Source organism: Rhincodon typus, chromosome 1 (genome assembly GCF_021869965.1).
Source record: "Rhincodon typus isolate 14 chromosome 1, sRhiTyp1.1, whole genome shotgun sequence".
Lineage (NCBI taxonomy): Eukaryota > Metazoa > Chordata > Chondrichthyes > Orectolobiformes > Rhincodontidae > Rhincodon > Rhincodon typus.
The window spans coordinates 66,608,855-66,628,746 of record NC_063332.1 but is presented as its reverse complement, the minus strand read 5'-3'; the positions used below and the strand labels follow the sequence as shown (position 1 = coordinate 66,628,746).

At 41.2% G+C, this 19,892-nt stretch overlaps 1 protein-coding gene across 2 annotated transcripts in view; it reads right to left on the bottom strand.

Annotated features, from left to right (window-relative positions):
- Nucleotides 1-19,892, bottom strand: part of cwc27 (CWC27 spliceosome associated cyclophilin) — a 233,026-nt gene that overhangs the window by 156,952 nt on the left and 56,182 nt on the right. For both annotated transcript variants that reach the window (XM_048597217.1, XM_048597212.1), the window contains exons 9-10: nucleotides 13,876-13,915; nucleotides 12,174-12,301 (exon numbers count right to left, since the gene is read on the bottom strand). In XM_048597217.1, coding sequence (XP_048453174.1) covers nucleotides 12,174-12,301; nucleotides 13,876-13,915 — 168 coding nt within the window. The remainder of the gene's footprint in view (nucleotides 1-12,173; nucleotides 12,302-13,875; nucleotides 13,916-19,892) is intronic.

The following is a 19,892-nucleotide window of genomic DNA, read 5'->3' as shown; positions in this document are numbered from 1 at the left end:
CTGCGTGGACTGTTCCCTCCACCAACACCGTCCCCCCCTGCCCTGGTCCTATATCACTCCTAATACTCTTGTACCACCCCACCTCACAATGCCTTTCCCAGCAATCACAACGTTTAACACTTGCCCATTCACTTCCTCCCTCCACACTGTCCAAGGACCCAAAACACACCTTCCAGATGAAGCACTGTCCTAGTCGTACTTCTTTTAATCTGGTCTGCTGTATTGCTGCTTACAATATGGTCCTTTACATCGGTGAGACCAAATGCAAAATGGGTGACCACTATGGTACACCTCTGCTTTGTTGGAATATCCAACCTTCCAGTTATTTGCCATTTCAATCAACTATCTTGCTCCCATTTTTGTCATGGGCCTGTTACAGTGTTCTAATGAAACTCAAGGCAAGTTGGAGGAACAACACCTCACTTCCCGCTTAGACACTTATAGCCTTCCAGGCTCAATACTAAGTTCAACTACTTCAGAGTGCCACCCCTGTCTGTGTCTTGCTGACCCTGCCCTCAGCAAAGTGGACCGATATTCTCCTACACCCATTTACATCTCCATCTCTTCTTCATCACCATTAGCACTGCCTTTGTCTTTTGCTCAGAGTTTCCTCATAATCTGCTCCATTCGTCCCTTCTCCACACTTTCAACAGCATAACAGCACTATTTTCCAGCCCCTTTCAATTCTGAAGAAGGGTTATATTGGACTCAAAACATTAACTCTATTTCTCTCCACAGATGCTGACAGACATGCCGAGCTGCTCCAGCACTTTGTTTCCCAAATAAAAACAATTTCCCTTGAAAGCATAAGCAAAAGGCCAGTGTTTTCTCTCTCCAATGAGTGCAGCCAGATCAAAAGCTGACAAAGGCCAATGTGATCTAATTGATGAAAGGACATGTCATGAGGCATACAAATAGAGATTGGGTGTCCATCATGACAGGCAAGATACTGGAAATCATAAGGATCAAGCCCTTTGGACCACCATAACATCTATTTCCAACTTTCTGACCTCAGCATGAGACAGATAATGCTTTCCTCCTTCTTACCTAACCACCTCTAACCCATTACCCTTGTTGTTTGAGGCTCATGACTTCCCATTACCATCTGGGCTCATGTTCTCTGCACTTTACAACACACAACATGCATCAATAAAACATGAGACTATCACAGTGTTAGTAAACCTATAATATGCTATACTATAGCTCTTGTGGATGTGTGACTGGCAATATATTATTTTTTGGCCTGATAATGTAGGTTCCTGACTCTTATAACCAGTTATGTTTAGAGACAGATCATTGAGGATCCATCAAGTTACCAGACAGTGGTTAAACAAGTATGGCACCCAAGATTTGCGAAGCATATATGTGTTATGGATGCTACATGGAAATCCTGCACAGACCTACATGACCTCATTCACAGGCTTTCTGTGCATGATTTACCCCTAAATAGCCCAAAACCTCCTTGAGCAGCAACATGTTGCTCTGGGAGAAACCAGATAGCATTTGTAGGTCCTTGGCACTGGCAATGGTCGACCTCCAAACTCCTTAAAGTGAAGGCTTCATGCAGGGTACAGAGGTCAGTGACAGTCTCCCCTAATGTCTGGAGATGTTTCATCCTAATCCAGAAATCTTAGATGCAATGGGAGCCTTCACCTGCCTCTTTCCTGCTGCCTACCTGTCTGGCTTTGAGTTGGTGCCTGCTGCATGGCCTGCATTGGTGGGTACTAAGTTGTGTTTCAACCCATATTGCTCATGGGTACGACAGGACTGAATGTTTGATCCCAATATTTTTGTCATCCTTCCTTTACTGAGTGGGGGACCTGAAGGAATGATGTCACTCTTGACCCCGCAGCTCTTCTGATCTGGCGTGACCCCTCAGGTTTCAAACCTCAGCTCCTCAAATCTGAGCATCTTTTATGAAGCTCCACCCATCAGCTCCTTTCACATTCTTTCATCTGCCACATTTCCTACTTTGGCAGGCTTCCTTTAGACCTGTCCTTATTCTTCATTGCATTTAATTCAGAAAATTAAGTCTAATTAATTAATCGCACAATTGGCACTTGGTGTTAAATGAGTATCATTCAACTTTTCTTGTCCAGCACGCATGTAATTTGACTGATTCAGACAGTGAACGATCTTAGGACTGTATAGGAAATAAATTTATTTTTCCTTGTTTCTCCTTTATTTTGTACTTCTTCTACTGAATCCTTCTTTTATTGGACCTGGTTTGACATAATTTTCCCCACACTAATTTACCCTCCTTCCATTTATTCCTCAATTCTTAAGTTACCCTCATCTTGTCACCATCAGTGAACACACATCTTTTGCCTTAGAATTGCTAAGAACCTACATGCACTGAAGCAAGTTTAATAAATAGACAATACTGCAAGGTGCTGCTTAGCAGCAAACCTCGGCAGGAAAAAATAATCAAAAGAAGAAATGTGAAGTATTCTGCAAATATTATGAATAAACATTTGAGCTTCAGTTTAGGATACCAGAATAACTTATTTGAATCTTTGTTTTGATACTTAGTGCTAATACAGAATAATATATTTTTTTATTCAGACAAGGGACATGGGCGTCGTTGGTTGGGCAAACATTTATTGCTGATCCCTGGTTGCCTCGAGAAGGCAGTGGTGAGCTGCCTTCTTGAACTGTTGCAGTCCATGTGATATAGGTATACCCACAATATCATTAGGGAGAGAACTGATAGTGAAGACGCTTTGGGCAGGGAGAGGGGTCAGGGGCGAGTTACTCACTACAGGATTCCTAGCCTCTGACTTGATCAAGGGACAAAAGATTATTGGGGTGATGCAGGAATGTACAGTTTAAAACCAGCTCAGTAATGAATGGCGATTAGGCTCGAAGGGTCTTGTACCTTGTTCATATGTTGATACGTTTCCTTTTGTAGCAGAGCTTATGAGGCTAGTTCAGTTCAGCTTATTGTCAATGATAACCGCCAAGGTGTTAAAAGTAGGGGATTCAGTGATGATAATGGCATCGAACGTGAACTGGCAATGATTAGATTCTCTCTTATTGGATATGACCATTGTCTGCATTGTGTGGCACGCCTGGTACTTGTCAGCCAAAACCTGGATATTATCCAGGTCTTGCTGCATTTGGACATCTGAACAGTCACAAATGGTACTGAGCATTGTGCAATCATCAGCAACCATTCCCACTTCTAACCTTATGAAGAAGGGTAAGTCATTTATAAAGCAGCCAAAGATGTTTGTGCTGACAACACTACCCTGAGAAACTCTTAGAGACATCTTGGAACTCGGGCAACTGACCCACAACAACCATAACCATCTTTCTGAGCCAGGTATGGCTATCACTAGTGGAGAATTGATCCTCTAATCACCATTTACTCCAGTTTTGCCAGGGCTCCTTGATGTCACACTCTGTTAAATGTGGCTTTGGATGTATTATGTCACTCGCCCCTCATGTCTGGCGTTCAGCTCCTTTATCCAAATGTGGATTAAGGGGGTAATGAGGTAAGGTGTTGAGTGGTCCTGGCAGAATCCAAACTCGGCATCAGTTAGCAGATTATTGCTAAATAAGCTGCTTGATAACACGGTTGATGATAGCTTCCATCACTTCACTGATGATCAAAAGTAGACTGATGTGGCAGTCATTGGCCAGGTTGGATTTGTTCTCCTGTGTACTGGACATAGTGGGAAATTTTAAATATTGTTGGGTAGATGCCAGTATTGTAGCTGTACTAGAACAGCTTGGCTAGGGTTGCATCAAGTTTTGAGTACAGGTCTTTGATACTATAGTCGGAATGTTGTCAGGATCCATAGCCTTTGCAGTATCCTGTGACTCCAACCATTTCTTAAGTAATTCCTGAACGAAGCAAAGAGAATTCAAACAGCTGAAACAACAAGGTGCAGGGCTGGATGAACACAGCAGGCCAAGCAGCATCATAGGAGCAGAGAGGCTGACGTTTCGGGCCTAGACCCTTCATCAGAAAATGGGGAGGGGAAGGGGGTTCCGAAATAAATAGGGAGAGAGTGGGAGGCGGATAGAAGAGGGATAGAGGAGAGGTGGGAGGAAGAACAGGTTAGGGAGGCAGGGACGAGCTGGACTGGTTTTGTCCCACCCCCACCTCAAGCCGCACCTCCATCTCCTACCGACCAACCTCATCCCGCCCCCTTGACCTGTCCGTCCTCCCTGGACTGACCTATCCCCTTCCTAACTCCCTACCTACACTCACCTTTACTGGCTCCATCCCCGCCTCTTCGACCTGTTTGTTTCCTCTCCACCTATCCTCTCCTCTATCCCTCTTCTATCCGCCTCCCACTCTCTCCCTATTTATTTCGGAACCCCCTTCCCCTCCCCCTTTTCTGATGAAGTGTCTAGGCCCGAAACGTCAGCCTCTCTGCTCCTATGATGCTGCTTGGCCTGCTGTGTTCATCCAGCCCTGCACCTTGTTGTCTCGGATTCTCCAGCATCTGCAGTTCCTACTATCTCTGATTCAAACAGCTGAAGACTGGCACCTGAGATGCCGGGGACCTCTATGGAGGCAGAGACGGATCATCCATTCAGCACTTCTGGCTGACAATTACTGTGAATGCGTCAGTCTTGTCTTTTGCACTGATATGCATGGCTGGCCCATTATTGAGGATCAGGACGTTAGTGGAGCCTTGTACGTTGTTTAATTATCTGTCACCTTACATGGCTAAATATGACAGGACTGCAGAGTTTAAATCTGATCTCTCTGATCCATTGGCTGTGGAATCATCTGGTCTATTAATGCTGTATGGCACGCAAGTAGGCCTGTTTTGTAACAGAATCGATTGTTCCCAGAACATTAGCCTAGACACAGAACATAAATCTGCAGAACACAGGAACAGGCCGTTCAGTCCACCATGATGCCATTCTAAACTAATTCTAAACTTACCTGTCATACTCCTCACATTAAAACAAATATACATCAGACCCACCAGTCCCACAATGTACAATAACCTCCCCCTGCCTGTTCTTCCTCTTAGTCTTACTGGCCTTAGTCTCTCACTTCTCCTCGGTCATTTTACTTGCTGACCTACTGCTCTGGTTCCCACCCCCCTCCGCCACACTAGTTTAAACCTTCTTGAGTAGCACTTGCAAACCTCCTGGCCAGGATATTGCTGCCCCTCCTACAGAAGCTCTTTAGCCAGGTATGTAACTGTACTATGTTCTTATTCAAAGCCTCACTGATGTGGTACAGGAAGTAATCCTAAGACTACAACCATTGAGGTCTTGCTGTTCAACTTCCTACCTAACTCCCTTTGCAGGACCTTATCTCTCCTTTTAAATGAATTTGCAGTTGTAACAATAGCAAAATCATCAGCATTTTATCATTCATCCATATACAGCCTTGTTCAGCATCGGAGCCATACCAAACTGTTTTCCCACACAATGAATAATTAGTCTCATACTACATTTCCATGTTTGCAGGCATTAGAATTTACTTTTGCTAATAGGTCAAGTATTTTTTTAAGAAAAACTAAGATACTATTTCTGGGCATTTTAAAAATGAGGATCAAAATATCTTCCACAGAAGTATAGATCTAAAGGACTGAATGGTTCATAGAGCATGGAAGCAGATCCTTCAGTCCAAATAAAAACTGAAAAAACTGTGGATGCCGTAAATCAGGAACAAAAACAGAAGTTGCCGGAAAAGCTCAGCAGGTCTGGCAGCATCTGTGAAGAAAAAATTCAGAGTTAACGTTTCGGGTCCAGTGACCTTTCCTCAGAAGGAAGGGTCACTGGACCCGAAACATTAACTCTGATTTTTTCCTTCACAGATGCTGCCAGACCTTCTTCAGTCGAAATAGTCTACTTGGACCATGTTCCCAAACCAAAATAGTCGACTTGTGTGGGATTGGGCCATATCTCTCCAAACCCTTCCTATTTCACATACTTATCCAAATGCCTTCTAAATGTTGTGACTGTACCCAGAAGTACCACTTTCTCAGTTCATTCCACATACGAGCCACTCTCTGTGTAAAAAAGTTGCCACTCATTTCCTTTTTAAATCTTTCTCCTCTCACCTTAAAACTATGTCCCCAAGTTTTGAATTCCCCCACCCGAGGGAAAAGACCCTAGCTTGTCACCTTATGTATGCCCCTCATGATTTTACAAACCTCTATATAGTCACCCTTCTCCTTGCCAAAGAAGAACTGTCTGGAATGCTACAGATAACGAAACCTTGAGAAACTCTAAGAAACCTTTGTCACCATCAATTGCTCAGGTGCTGCTTGGTAGCATCATCTCTAAGAACTGATAAGGGAGCAGAGAAAATTACTGAAAGGTTATTTTTGTTCGCAAGAACAATGTCAACTGCCTTTTGCAAGAATGACCAGGGCTCAGTGCACATGTCAGAATAGAAGAATGTGACACAGGAATGCAATGGAGCATTAATCTCTTACTTCTCAGAATTTTAGTACAGAACATTTCTTGCAGTATTCACAAAACAGAAGAATTAGCAAGCTACATTTCAAATTACTACATTAATTTACAGGTTGTATGCATCACTATTTGGAAGCCTGTATCATTTTTATGTTAACAGAACATTAACTAGGAAAGTTTAAAGTTTTGGTCTTGGTTCTGATTACCCCAAGGGGTTGAACAAGGAAAGAAATATATGTCTATTGGACTGTTTCATAGCTGACACGTGAGACACATGCTGGAACATTTCATGAAAATGGTTTGATGCTAAGAAAACAGTTAGTACTCCCAACTTGCTTTTCTTCTGCGATTTATCCAGAATGAAAACGAAAGGAAGGTTGGGCAGGAAATGAATCTTTTAACTGCATGCAAACAAAAATCTAAAAGAGAGAAGGTTGAAGTCTCTGAAACAATGTTAAGCCCAAAGTTAAATAAAATGCTCTTTCTAAGCTGATTCTGCACACTCCAACTGGCACAGGGATACCATTCCCAGCAATAATTCCCAGTTCCATAAGGTGTTGACGTGCACAAACTTCAAAAGGTCAACACAGAACAAAAAAATTAGGTGAGGGAACATCAGTCAAGAGGTGGCTCCTACTTAGGAAAGTAGTTGGTTATGAGAAGAACTACATACCAAATATGGAAAACTACTGTCATTTGTAGGAAAGCATCATATAAGGTCTTAGTGAGTGGGGAACTTGATAAGATAACCTTATGTATTCCAAGAGGTACATATTATTTCTATGGATAAAAGATGAGATACAGCAATACCAGCAGCCCAAGGCACTCAAAACCGTATCACAACAGAGCATTTCCCCTTTATAAGTTAGCATGGAACTTTGAAGATTTGACCAGTTTTTTTGGTATTTGCATGGAACTCTGAAGATTTGACCTTTTCAACACGTTTGTCATGGTTTCAATTTGAGTGGTTTAAATAATGATGGGAATCAGGGACGACATTCTTTTACTCAGGTCCAGACATTTGAGAGCTGACTGACAGTTAGAGGGTTTGAGGTGGCGGCTGTTTTTGTTTGCTGGGAGTTTCAGCTAACTGCTGGATTTTTAAAATTTTAAGTGTATTTTTTCTCTTTTGCATGCCTAAAATTAAAAATGGTAGTTGAGGGAAGGGTATTTTTTGTTTAGGAAAGTTCTTTTTAGAGCTTCTTCATTTAGGCCCCATAATATAGAATATGGTTTTAAGTTCACCCAGCATAGTTTGTCAGCAGTAATCATCTTAGAAACACTGGATTTAAGAAAGGTGTAGGTCCTTTTAGGCCAATCTGAGTGAGCAAATGTTATGGCAGTCAGGAGAAGCGTACCATTAGACTGTTGGATGTGGGAGATTAGGGAACAGTTGACTGTCCCTGGAGATTATGTTCGCAGGTGGTGTGTTTGGATCCATCTCATTTCAGACCGTTAGGATCGACTGGAGAAGCAGTTAGAGTCACTGAGGAGCATATGGGAGACAGTGTTCAATGGTTAGTGGATTTAAATAGGTGTTTACTCCACAGGTTCAGTCAGTTAAATAGGTGACCGTCAGGAGTAGTAGCAAGGTGGTTCAGAAGTCTCCTGTGGCTATTCCGTTTTGGGTACTATTGAGGGAAGATAGTATCTCAGAGGAAAATAGAAGTGGCAGCCAGATCTTAGGCTCCAAGAATGAATCTGATGTTAAGCGGGATTTCTCAAGATTCAAAAGAATAATTGTTATAGGGGACTCTCCTGTCAGGGACATAGACAGGAGATTCTGTGGCTGTGAGCGTGAATTCAGGATGGTATGTGGCCTCCCTGGTGCCAGGGTCAAGGACGACTCAAAACAGTTGCAGCATATTGTCAAAGGGGAGCTTGAGAAGCCAAAAGTTGTTGTACACATTGGTAATAATGACATAATTAGGGAACGGATTGAGGCTTTGCAAATGAATACGGGAAATTAGATAGAAGGTTAAAAAGGAGAACCTCAAAAAGGTAGTAATCTCTGGAGTACTCTCAATGTGACATGTTAGTGAGAGTAGGAATAAGAAGGTAGGGCAGATAAATCAATGGCTGAGGAGATGGTGCAGTGGGCAAAGATTCAGATTTTTGGATCATTGGGATCTCTTCTGGGGCAGAAAAGACCTGTTTAAAAAGGGGCAGATTTCACCCGAACGGGAAGGGGATGAATAGCCTGTCGGGGAGATTTGCTAGTGCTATTCGGGAACCTTTAAATGACCAGCGATGCAGGGGTGTAGGTGAGGCTGGGGATGGGGGGGGATCCTAAGTAGTTGTGAGAGCAGAAAGAGAAATGAGAATGGTTCTGAATTAAAGAAGAGCAAGTTCATTAGAAAAGCTGAGCCAGGGCAAGTCAGAGAATGAGGCAGTTCTGATTAATTAAGTTGCATTTATTTCAATGCAAGGGGTCTTACAAGTAAAGCAGATGAACTCAGGGCATTTATGGGAAAATGGGACTGGGACATCATAGCTATTACAGAAACATGGCTGAGGAAGTGACAGGACTGGCAGCTCAATGTTCCGGGGTTTAGATCAATAGAAAGGATAGAAAGGAAGGCAAGAAAGGAGGGGATTAGCATTTGATTAAGCAAAACATCACTGCTGCACTTCGGATATTTCTTAGGGATTGTTCGGTGAAGCTATATGAGTGGAGCTCAGAAATAAGAAGGGGATGATCACCTTTATGGGACTGCACTATAGGCCCCCAATTGTCAGAGGAAAATTGAAGAACAAATATGTAGAGAGATCTCAAACGTAAGTAAGAATAATAGAGTTGAAATTGTAGGAGGTTTTAACTTTCCAAACATAGACCGGGACTACCATAGTGTTAAGGACTTGGACGGTGAGGAATTTATTAAACATGTTCAAGAAAATGTTCTTTATCAATATGTAGATGTACACATGGTAGACTAATTAATAAAGTTAGATCACATGGGATTCAGGGACAGCTTGCCAATTGGGTATAAATTGGCTTGACGAGAGACAGACGGTGGTGGAAGGTTGTTTTTCAGACTGAAGGCCTGTAATCAGCAGTGTTCCACAGGGATTGGTGTTGGGTCCACTTCTGTTTGTCATTTATATAACCAACCTGGATGAGAATTTAGGAGGCATGGTTGGTAAGTTTGTGGATGATACCAAAATTGGTGATATAGTCAACAGTGAAGAAAGTTAGAGACAACAAGGTGCAGGGCTGGATGAACACAGCAGGCCAAGCAGCATCATAGGAGCAGAGAGGCTGACGTTTCGGGCCTAGACACTTCATCAGAAAAGGGGGAGGGGAAGGGGGTTCTGAAATAAATAGGGAGAGAGTGGGAGGCGGACAGAAGATGGATAGAGGAGGGGATAGGTGGAGAGGAAACAAACAGGTCAAAGAGGCGGGGATGGGGCCAGTAAAGGTGAGTGTAGGTGGGGAGTTAGGGAGGGGATAGGTCAGTCCAGGGAGGACGGACAGGTCAAGGGGGCGGGATGAGGTTAGTCGGTAGGAGATGGAGGTGCAGCTTGAGGTGGGAGGAGGGGATAGGTGGGAGGAAGAACAGGTTAGGGAGGCAGGGATGAGCTGGACTGGTTTTGGGATGTGGTAGGGGGAGGGGAGATTTTGAAACTTGTGAAACCCACATTGATACCATTGGGCTGCAGGGTTCCCAAACGGAATATGAGTTGCTGTTCCTGCAACCTTCGGGTGGCATCGTTGTGGCACTGCAGGAGGCCCAGGATGGACATGTCGTCTGAGGAATGGGAGGGGGAGTTGAAATAGTATCTAAGATTACAAAGGGATCTTGCTCAATTGACTAACGGGCTGAAGGGTGGCAGACGAAGTTTAATTTGGATAAATGTGAGCTATTGCATTTTGGTAAAACAAACAAGGGCAGGACTTATATAGTTAATGGTAGAGTCCTGGGTAGTGCTGTCAAACAGAGAGACCTAGGGGTTCAGGTACGTATATTTTTGAAAATTGCAGAGGTAGACAAGGTGGTTAGGAAGACATTTAATACGGTTGTCTTCATTGCTCAGACCATTGAGCCTAGTAGTTGGGATGTCATGTTGAAGCTGTACAGGACATTAGTGGGGCCACTTTTGTACTGTGTACAATTCGGACTGCCCTGCTTTATGAAAGGTATTACTCAACTGGAGGTGGTTCAGAAAAGATTTACTAGGATGTTGCCGGGACTGGAGGGTTTGAGTCATAAGGATAGGCTGAATAAGTTGGGAGTTTTTCCACTGGAGTGCTGGATGTTGAGGGGGTTCCTTATAGGAGATTTGTAAAATCATGAGGGGCATAGACAAAGTGAATAACAAGGGTCTTTTCCTTCGGGTGGATGAGTTCAAAACTGCAGGGCTTATTTTTAAGGTCTCAGGAGAAAGATATAAAAGGGACGTGAAGGGCAACTTTTTCCACACAGAGGTTGGTTTATATGTGGAATGAACTGCCAGAGGAAGTGATAGATGCAGGTAAAAGTTAGGACATTTAAAAAACAGCTAGATAGGTACATGAACAGGAAAGGTTTGGAGAGATATGGACGAAATGTAGGCAAGTGGGACTAGTTTAGTTTGGGAAACTTGGTCAGCATGGACGATTTGGACCGCAGGGTCTGTTTCTGCACTGTGTACCACTATGTCACAGAAATATTAGTAGTTATGTTGCCAATTCATGTCAATTATAAACAGTTTAAAATACTGTCTTTTAACAGTGTTTTAAAATAAGTTACCATAGCTACAGAATTACTTACAGATTAATCATTAAAATTCCTTCAGACACACAAAAACCCATATGCCACTTGTTTAAATTCAAAAATCCAAACGCAAAAATGATTGTAAAATATATATAAAAATCACACACATTGCATCATAAAGTACATATGGAACAAGAAAATTTAGTTAATACACATTGAAAATTATTGAATAAATCACTTGGGTTTAAATCATGCTGACATTTAGTGTTGCAATAATAACTCTATGTTGTGACAGTTACTGAGCAAAAATCCACTTTAAAGGGGGCAATTTAAGGATCCATGAATGTTCAGAGAAATTCAGATGAGAACTTTGTTAGCAAGTAACTAGTTGTTGTGACTAATATAATTCAGATCATTCATGTGGCTTCCAAAGTCAAAGTCAGAACGGTTTGTTATTAATGGTAGAATTCAACTACACTTCCATTAACATTTCGACACTGACCTTTTAAAGCAAGTTCAACCTTCACCTAAAATACAATGCTTTACACAATTGCCAACTTTTTGCACATATAATAATTTGTCCTTTGAAGAACCATGTATTAAAACTTAATTACAATAGCAATCTAAGAATTTCAAATAAATGTAAAGCAATTGTTTTCCCAATTACAGGTACACCTTCATTAATCTTACGCTATTCACCGGAGAATGATATTGGGTTCACATCTTCTCTCACGCTTTCTAATTCTTTACAGAATCCTGAGTTATTCAACATTACCACCAACATATTTACATAAATTAACAAGATGAAATAAGATACAGTAGTTTGCAAACCAAAGCCAATATTCTAGTAACTATTCCAAAATTAAATTTCAAAAGGAATTATAAAAATATTGCCGCTGTGTAAATATTACTTAGTGCAGAAAATGTAAGCTGCATTTTAACTTAGTAAATAAACAGCTGAACTAAAAGTACAGAAACTTTAGAAGGAAAAATGGTAAAGAAATAACTGCTCAAATTTTGTCATAATTCAGATTTATGATCAGCTAATACTTTAGACAAAATTATTGAAAATGCTAGACTGACCTGCGGCTGAGTTTCTTTTTCTCATCATCATCTTCTCTCAGCTGAGGCTTAACATCCTCATTTGTATCTTTCTTCAATTTTTTTGGCATTTCTTCCCATTCTTCGCTGTCAGATTCATCATCTTCCTCCTGGAAAAGTCAATATTTGTCATGTTTATAAAATTGCTGTAAAATAATTGGTTTCTAATCAAAATTTATGTCAATCACATATTTAAACAATGATTTAAATAGATTGCCTGGATTAAGCCAGCTGCATACTTGTTATGAAACCATCGCATAAATTGTGTAGGTAGATACTTCTTGTCAACAGATTTGGTCAATATGTTTCAATTTGCACTTTTGCCCAAATAACTATGTTTAAACAAAAATCTGGTTATTTTAGTGTCTATTACTTCTGATTCAACTCACCCACTATTTCATTATAATAAGTTCTTTATGGGAGTTGGGAGTAGCGAGCAGACAGGTTAAAGCCTCATATTTTGACCAGCCTCTGAGAAAATCTCTTAGGACTCAAAAGTCAGGTTCAGGTATTCCAATGGTTTGAACATGGTTAGAGAAACACAGTGTGGACAGCGATGGAGTGCGGTAAGATCTAAGCACATTGGAAGTGTAAGCAGGGTGCAAATGTTTGTATCAGTAAGCAGAATGAGTAAAGTTTCAGGGTCTGACAATGGTGTGTTGTGAGTGGAAAGTTGTGGATTGAAAGGTACTGGCATTCATCAGCAAACTTGGTTCTTACTTACGCAAGCTGCAAGAACCTTGAACATGATGGGCAATTGCAATGGCTGAGATCATCATTTTTTACCTTCTGGGTCCCAATATCTGCCAAACTCACGGTCATATTTTTCCAACCTTGACTATGGACCAAATCAGATGGCTCTACCCCGTCTTTGTCCAAGTATCTAGGTAACTATCCCCTTCCTGGTGTATGACAGTGACTGTAGCTCGATCACTGGCTTAATAATTTGAAGTTAAAGTTCCCCAAATGGCAGAGAATTACTATAAAGGATGCATCACACAGGCGCTCATCATTAGGGTTTTGGGAGTTGGATAGATCTTTTCAACGGTCACAGACACAATGGGCCAAATGGCCTCTTTTGATTTTGCTTACAGTCATAGAGCTGTACAGCATGGAATCAAACCCTTTGGTCCAACTCATCAATGCTGACAAGATATCCTAAATTAATCTAGTCCAATTTGCCAGCAATTGGCCCATATCCCTCCTATTCATATACCCATCCAGATTCCTTCTAAATGTTGTAATTCCACTAGCCTCTACCACTTTCTCTGGCAGCTCATGCCATACATGCACTACCCTCTGCGTGAAAAAGTAACACCTTAGATCCCTTTTAAATCTTTCCCCTCTCACCTTAAACCTATGCCCGCTAGTTTTGGACTTCGCCACCCCAGGGAAAATACCTTGGCTATTCACCATACCCATGCCCTTCATGATTTTATAAACCACTGTAAGGTCACCCCTCAGCCTCCGACACTCCAGGGAAAATAGCCCCTGCCTATTCAGCCTCTCCCTATAGCTCAAGCCCTCCAACCCTGGCAACAAGCTTCTAAGTCTTTTCTGAACCCTTTGAAGTTTCACAACATCCTTCGTATAGCAGGGAGACCAAAATTGAACACAGCATTCCTAACCGCTGTCCTGCTTGATTAAATAATTGTTTCGCTGTAAAGAATGTCAATTACTATACCTTGTCAGATTCCCTTTTTGTCTTTGTTATTTCTGGTTCACTGGAGAGAAAATAATAAGGACAGAATATTATAAATATACTCAGTGATAAAATAATCACTTTTCTACACTTAACATAATTTTCAATGGTAATAATTTATAATCCTATGAACAGGCTTATAGTTGAGAGAGTGACTAAACTCTCAGCTGCATCCAAAAAAAAAATGCTTATATTACTCCGACAATTAGGTTATACAAACCGTAAATAACAGTAGAGGGGAGGGTTCAGTTCCATGTACAATTAGAAAATCAAATTTTAAAGGAGAAAGTAGGAGTGCAGCTTAATGATGAGTCTGTTTGTCACCAGAAAATAAAAAGTCAGTAACAGAATGGGTGAACATCATATTGCACCAAGGAATCTTCAAGAATAAGGACATTTGATAACAGAACAAACCTGAAGGCTTTGTATCTGAATACACAAAGCACTTGGAATAAAACTAATGAGTTAACACTGTAAGTTAAGACAAACGGGTATGATTTGATGGCGATTACTGAGACATGGTTGTGAGGAGACTAGATTTGGGAACTGAATATCCACAAGTACTCTATTTTGGAAGGACAGGCAGGAGGGAGAAGAGGTGGCATTGCTTTGATAGTAAACAATGAGATAAGTGCAGTAGTGAGAAATGATATCAGCACCGAAGATCAAAGTATAGAATCAGTCTGAGTAGAAATAAGAAATAGCAAAGGAAAGAAGTCCCTGGTGGGAGTAATCTACAAATCCCCAAACAGCAGTACCACAGTGGGGCATAGTATAAACCGGGAAAAACTGACGGATTGTAAGCAAGGAACAGCAATAATCAAAGGTGACTTTAATATGCATTTTGACTGGATTAATCAAATTGGCAAAAGGTGGACTTGAGGCACAAAGATCAATATTGCACAGGAACAGGTCCTTTCCTTCACCAAACCTCCGCCGACACAATATTTTCTCAACTAAAAACCCCTTGCCTCGACAAGGTCAGTATCCTTCTGTTCCCTGCCCATTCATGTATCTGTCAAGATGACTCTTAAACATTGCTACTGTATCTACTTCTACCACCTCCACTGGCAATGCATTGCATGCACTTACCCCTTCTGTTTTAAAAACTTGCCTCTCACATTTCCTTTAAACTTTCCCACTTTTATCTTAAACCTACATACTCTAGTAAATGATGTTTCTACCCTAGGAAAAAGATTCAGGCTACCCATTCTACCCATGCCTCTCAATTTTGTGAATGTCCTCAGCCTCCGATGCTCAAGTAAAAACAAACTGAATTTGTCCAATCTCTTCTCATAGCTAATACCCTCCAAATCATGCAAGATCCAGATAAACGTTTTCTGTACCCTCGGCAAACCCTCCACATCCTTCTGATAGTGTTCATTGAATGTATTAGAGATTGTTTTTTTGGAGCAATATCTTGTGGAACCAACCAGGGAGAAGGTTATTCTGGATTTGGTATTGTGTAACGAGGTGGAATTAATTAATGATCTCATTGTAAAGGAAGAATGATCATAGCTTGCTAGAATTTGAAATTCAGTTGAAGGATGACAAATTGGGAGTCCCAAACCAGCATTCTGGAGTTAAACATAGGCAACAAAGGCATTAGGACAGATTTGGCTTGCACAGACTAGGCAAGATGACTAAAAGATAGGACAGTTGATAAGCAGTGGCAGATGTTTCCTAAAACACTCAATTGCTCCTAATTAAAATATATTCCAGAAAGGAAGATAAGGATAAAAAAAATCCTAGGCTTAGCAAGGAAGTTAAAGATCATATATAAAGACAAAAACTAAGGCATACCATATTACAAAGGCGAGTGGTAGCTGCAAGACTGGAAAACCTTTATAGATCAACAAAGGGTTACAAATAAAGTTATAAAAAGAGCAAAAGGTAAATTATAAATGAGAATTAACAAAGTATAAAAATGGATAGCAAAAGCTTCTATGGCATATAGAAAGGAAGAGTAGCTAAAGTGAATGTTAGTTCCTTGCAGGATGAGACTGAGGTGTTAATAGTGGGGGACTCAGAAATGGTAGAGTCACTAAATCAATATTTTGCTTCAGTTTTGGTTGATCAAATATCATCCCAATAGTAATGTGAGGCTATAAAGGGTGAGGAACTTAAAACAATCATCACTAGGAAAAAAGTACTGAGTAAACTATTGGGATTGAGTGCAGACAAGTCCCCACCTTAATGGTCTACATTTGTGTGAAAATTTGAGTGACAATGCTGTGGCTTTAAAAGGTTATTTCCTTTTTTCTGAGAGTTTGTAAGGCAGAGGTACAGAGCAGTCTACCAAGAGCAGTAAACAGCTTGAGAGACCTTGGCTTTTTATAAAATTGGAACAAGGGAGGCAGCCTGTATGGGTGTGGCCAGCTCTTACTGATCTGGATTTCTAGTTTTTAGTTTTTAGGTTTAGCTTTAAACAGATGCTGTTGTAGGCTTGAAGAACTGGAAAGCTATCTTTTCCCTCCCTCGGTTACAATTAGAAGCTGGGGTTTCTCTTTGCTACCGGGTTACCTATGAGACAAGCCTATTTTTCTGCATTTGCCATTTTTTGCCAAGGGTGTGTTTATGGGATGTTACTATATTGGAACAATTAATTAGTAATAGTTACTGTATATATTATTCAGTTAAGTTGTCCAGTAGAGTTAAATTATTCTATTCTATCTAACTTGTGTTTTTGCTTAACGTCAAGTAGTTTGACCAGTTGCATTGCCTCTGGAACAAGGCACTTTGCATTTGCCTTAAAAATTAAAAAAAAAGTTAAGATCTAGGCTACTTTCTTAAAATATTTTGAGGGAGTCAGTCTGGTCCCTAACATTTGACTGATGAAATTCAACATGGATAGATGTTAGGTTATCCATTTTGGTCACAGGAATAGAAAGGCAACTTATTATTTAAATGGATAGAACTGTCACAGTACTTCTGTGCAGAGGAATCTGGGTGTCCTTGTCCATGAATCAAAGCAAACTAGCATGAACAGCCAGTAAAAAGGAAGGAAAATGGCATTTATTGCTAAAGAAAGGCAGTATAACAGTAGAGAAGTGTTGCTGCAACGGTACGAGGCATTTTGGTCATATAATTTTGGTCCTCTTACATGAGACAGGGATATAGTTGTATTGGAGGCAGTTCAGAGGTGGTTCACTAGATCAATTCCAGAGATGAGGAGTTTGTTTTATGAAGAGAGACTGAGGCAGTTTAGGCGTATACTCTCTGGAGTTTAGAAGAATGACAGGAGATCCAATTGAGGTATACAAGATGCCAAAGGCAATTAACAAAGAAGACGTAGAAAGCATATTTCTTCATGTGGGCAATCTAGAAGGAGAGGTCATAGATTTAGGATAAAGGGTAGCATATTTAAAACACAGATGAGGAGAATTACGTCCCTCAAAGGGTTGTGAATCTATGGAATTCACTACTCCAGAGTACAATGGATATTAGGACATTAAGTAACATGAGATGATAGGCAGATATTTGATTAGTAATGGGTTGAAGGTTACAGAGATCAAGGAAGTGGAATTGAGGCTGAGACGACATCAGCTATGATCATATCGAGTGACAGAGCAGGCTTGAGAGGTGGAATTGCCGAATCCTGTTCCTAGTTCTAATGTTCTTATGGCATATCCTTAACTCCAGTACAATAAGCCATGGACAAGCAACAAGTAGTTCAGGATAATGTTCAGGACATTGTCCCAGACACCACCATCACCATTCCTGGATATTTCCTGACCCATAAATAGGAGGTGACAATGCATTGGGAAGGTAGTGCCCTGGAAGTGCTCAACATTGACTCAGATCCATGAAATCTCACAGCAACATGTCAAACATGGGCAAAGGAAACTGCCTGCTGATTACCACTCACCACCCACCCTTTGCAAATGAATAAGTACGCCTTCATGTTGAACACCATCTGGAGTAAGCACTGAGAATGTCAAGGGCACAAAATGCCCTTCAGTATCCTCACCCAGCAGTGGCTTGGCTGTAACATTACTAATCAAGCTAGTCGAGTCCTAAAGAACCCAGCTGCTAGACTGAGGCTGTGGAAAATGGTGAGGAAACCAACAAGAGGCAAAAATATATGTAGCATTATCCTCCCCAATCTGTTTACTGCAGATGCATCTGTAAGAGTGGCCATTGTATAGTCCTTGTGGAGCCAAGTCCCACCTTCACATGCAGATTATCTTACTTCATGTTGTGTGGTACTGTGACCACACTTTGAACAGATCTAGCAACTCAAGACCGGGCATCCATGAGATGCATGGACTTCAGTAGTAGCATAATCATATTCAAGCATAATTTGTAACTTCATGGTTTGCATATCCCCCACTATATCGTTATCATTGAACCAGGGTTGAACTCCTGGAATGAAGAGTGTAGGAAGGCATGACAGGAGCAGCACCAAGCATAACTAAAATGACATTAACTACAGTCAGAAGTGCTGAATGGACAATCCATTTTGGTCTCTTCCAAGGATCTTCAGCATCACAGATGCTAGTCTTCAGTCAATTCAATTCACTCAATATGCACTGGATAATGCAAAGGGTGTGGGCTTTGACAACATTCCAGTAATACCACTGAAGACTTGTGCCCCAAAACTTGCCACACCTGAGACAATCTGTTCCAGCGTAGCTACAACACTGGTGTCTATCCGACAATGTGGAAAATTGCCCAAGTATGTCCAGTACACAAAAAGCAGGACGTATTCAACGCAGTCAATTACTTGCCCCATCAGCCTACTCTCAATCATAAGTAAAATGACAGAAGGTGCCATCAAGAGTGATACGATGCAGCATTTACTTAGCAATAACCTGCTCACTCATGCCCATTTGGGTTCAGCCAGGGCCACTAAGCTCCTGACGTCTTTAAAACCTTTGTTCAAACATGGTCGAAAGAGTTGCATTCGGGGGGTAAGGTGTTAGTGACTATCCTTGATATCAAGGCTGCATTTGACCAAGTGTAGAATCAAGGAGCTCTAGCGAAACTGAAGTCAACAGAAATCAAGTGAAAACTTTCTGCTGGTTGGAGTCGGAGTGAGATTACGGTCTAGTGGTATTATTGTTGGATTATTATTTCAGAGACCCAAGTAATGTTCTGGGGTTCGAATCCTGCCACAGTAGATGGTGGAATTTGAATTCAATTGAAAGAAAATCTGGAGTTAAGAGTCTAATGACAACTACAAATCCATTGTCAATTGTCAAAAAATCAATCTGGTTCACTAAGGCCCTTCACGGGAGGAAGCTGCCATCCTTAACTGGTCTGGTTTTCATGCAACTCCAGACCCACAACAACTCTTAATTGCCCTCTCAGAAAAAAGGAAATAACTTTTTAAAATTAGGGATGGGTAATAAATGCTGGTCTAGCCAGTGTCACCCTCTTCCCGTGAACGAATAAAAAAAGTCATACATGATGCAAACGAATATGTTTGAGGCTGTTGGAGGTCAGTCATCAAGATCCAGTACATCTCTGCAGGTGTTCCTCAAACTAGCGACCCAGGCCCAAAGATGTTCAGCTGCTTTATTAATGACCTTCCCTCCAAGAACGTCAGAAGTAAGAATGTTTAATGACAAATGCACAATGTTCAGCACCACTCATGACTCCTCATATACTTAAACAGTCCACGTCCAAATGCAGCAAGGCCTGAACAATATGCAGGCCTGGGCTGGTAACTGGCAAGTAACATTCGTGTTGCACGCAATGCCAGGCAAAGACCTTCTCAAACAAAAAAAGACTCTAACCATCATCCCTGTATGTTCTATGGAGTTACTGTCACAGAATCCTTCACTATCAACATCATAGGGATTACCGCTGACCAGAAATTGAACGGGACCAGCCATATAAGTGGCTACAAGAGCAGGTCAGAAACTAAGAGTTTTGCAATGAGTTACTTGCCTCCTGACTGCTGCATCTACATATTACAAGAAAGGCAGTTTATGAGCTGAATGGCAGGACTGTAAAGGAGGAGGTGTGTCGAGACTTGGGTGTCCTTGTACACC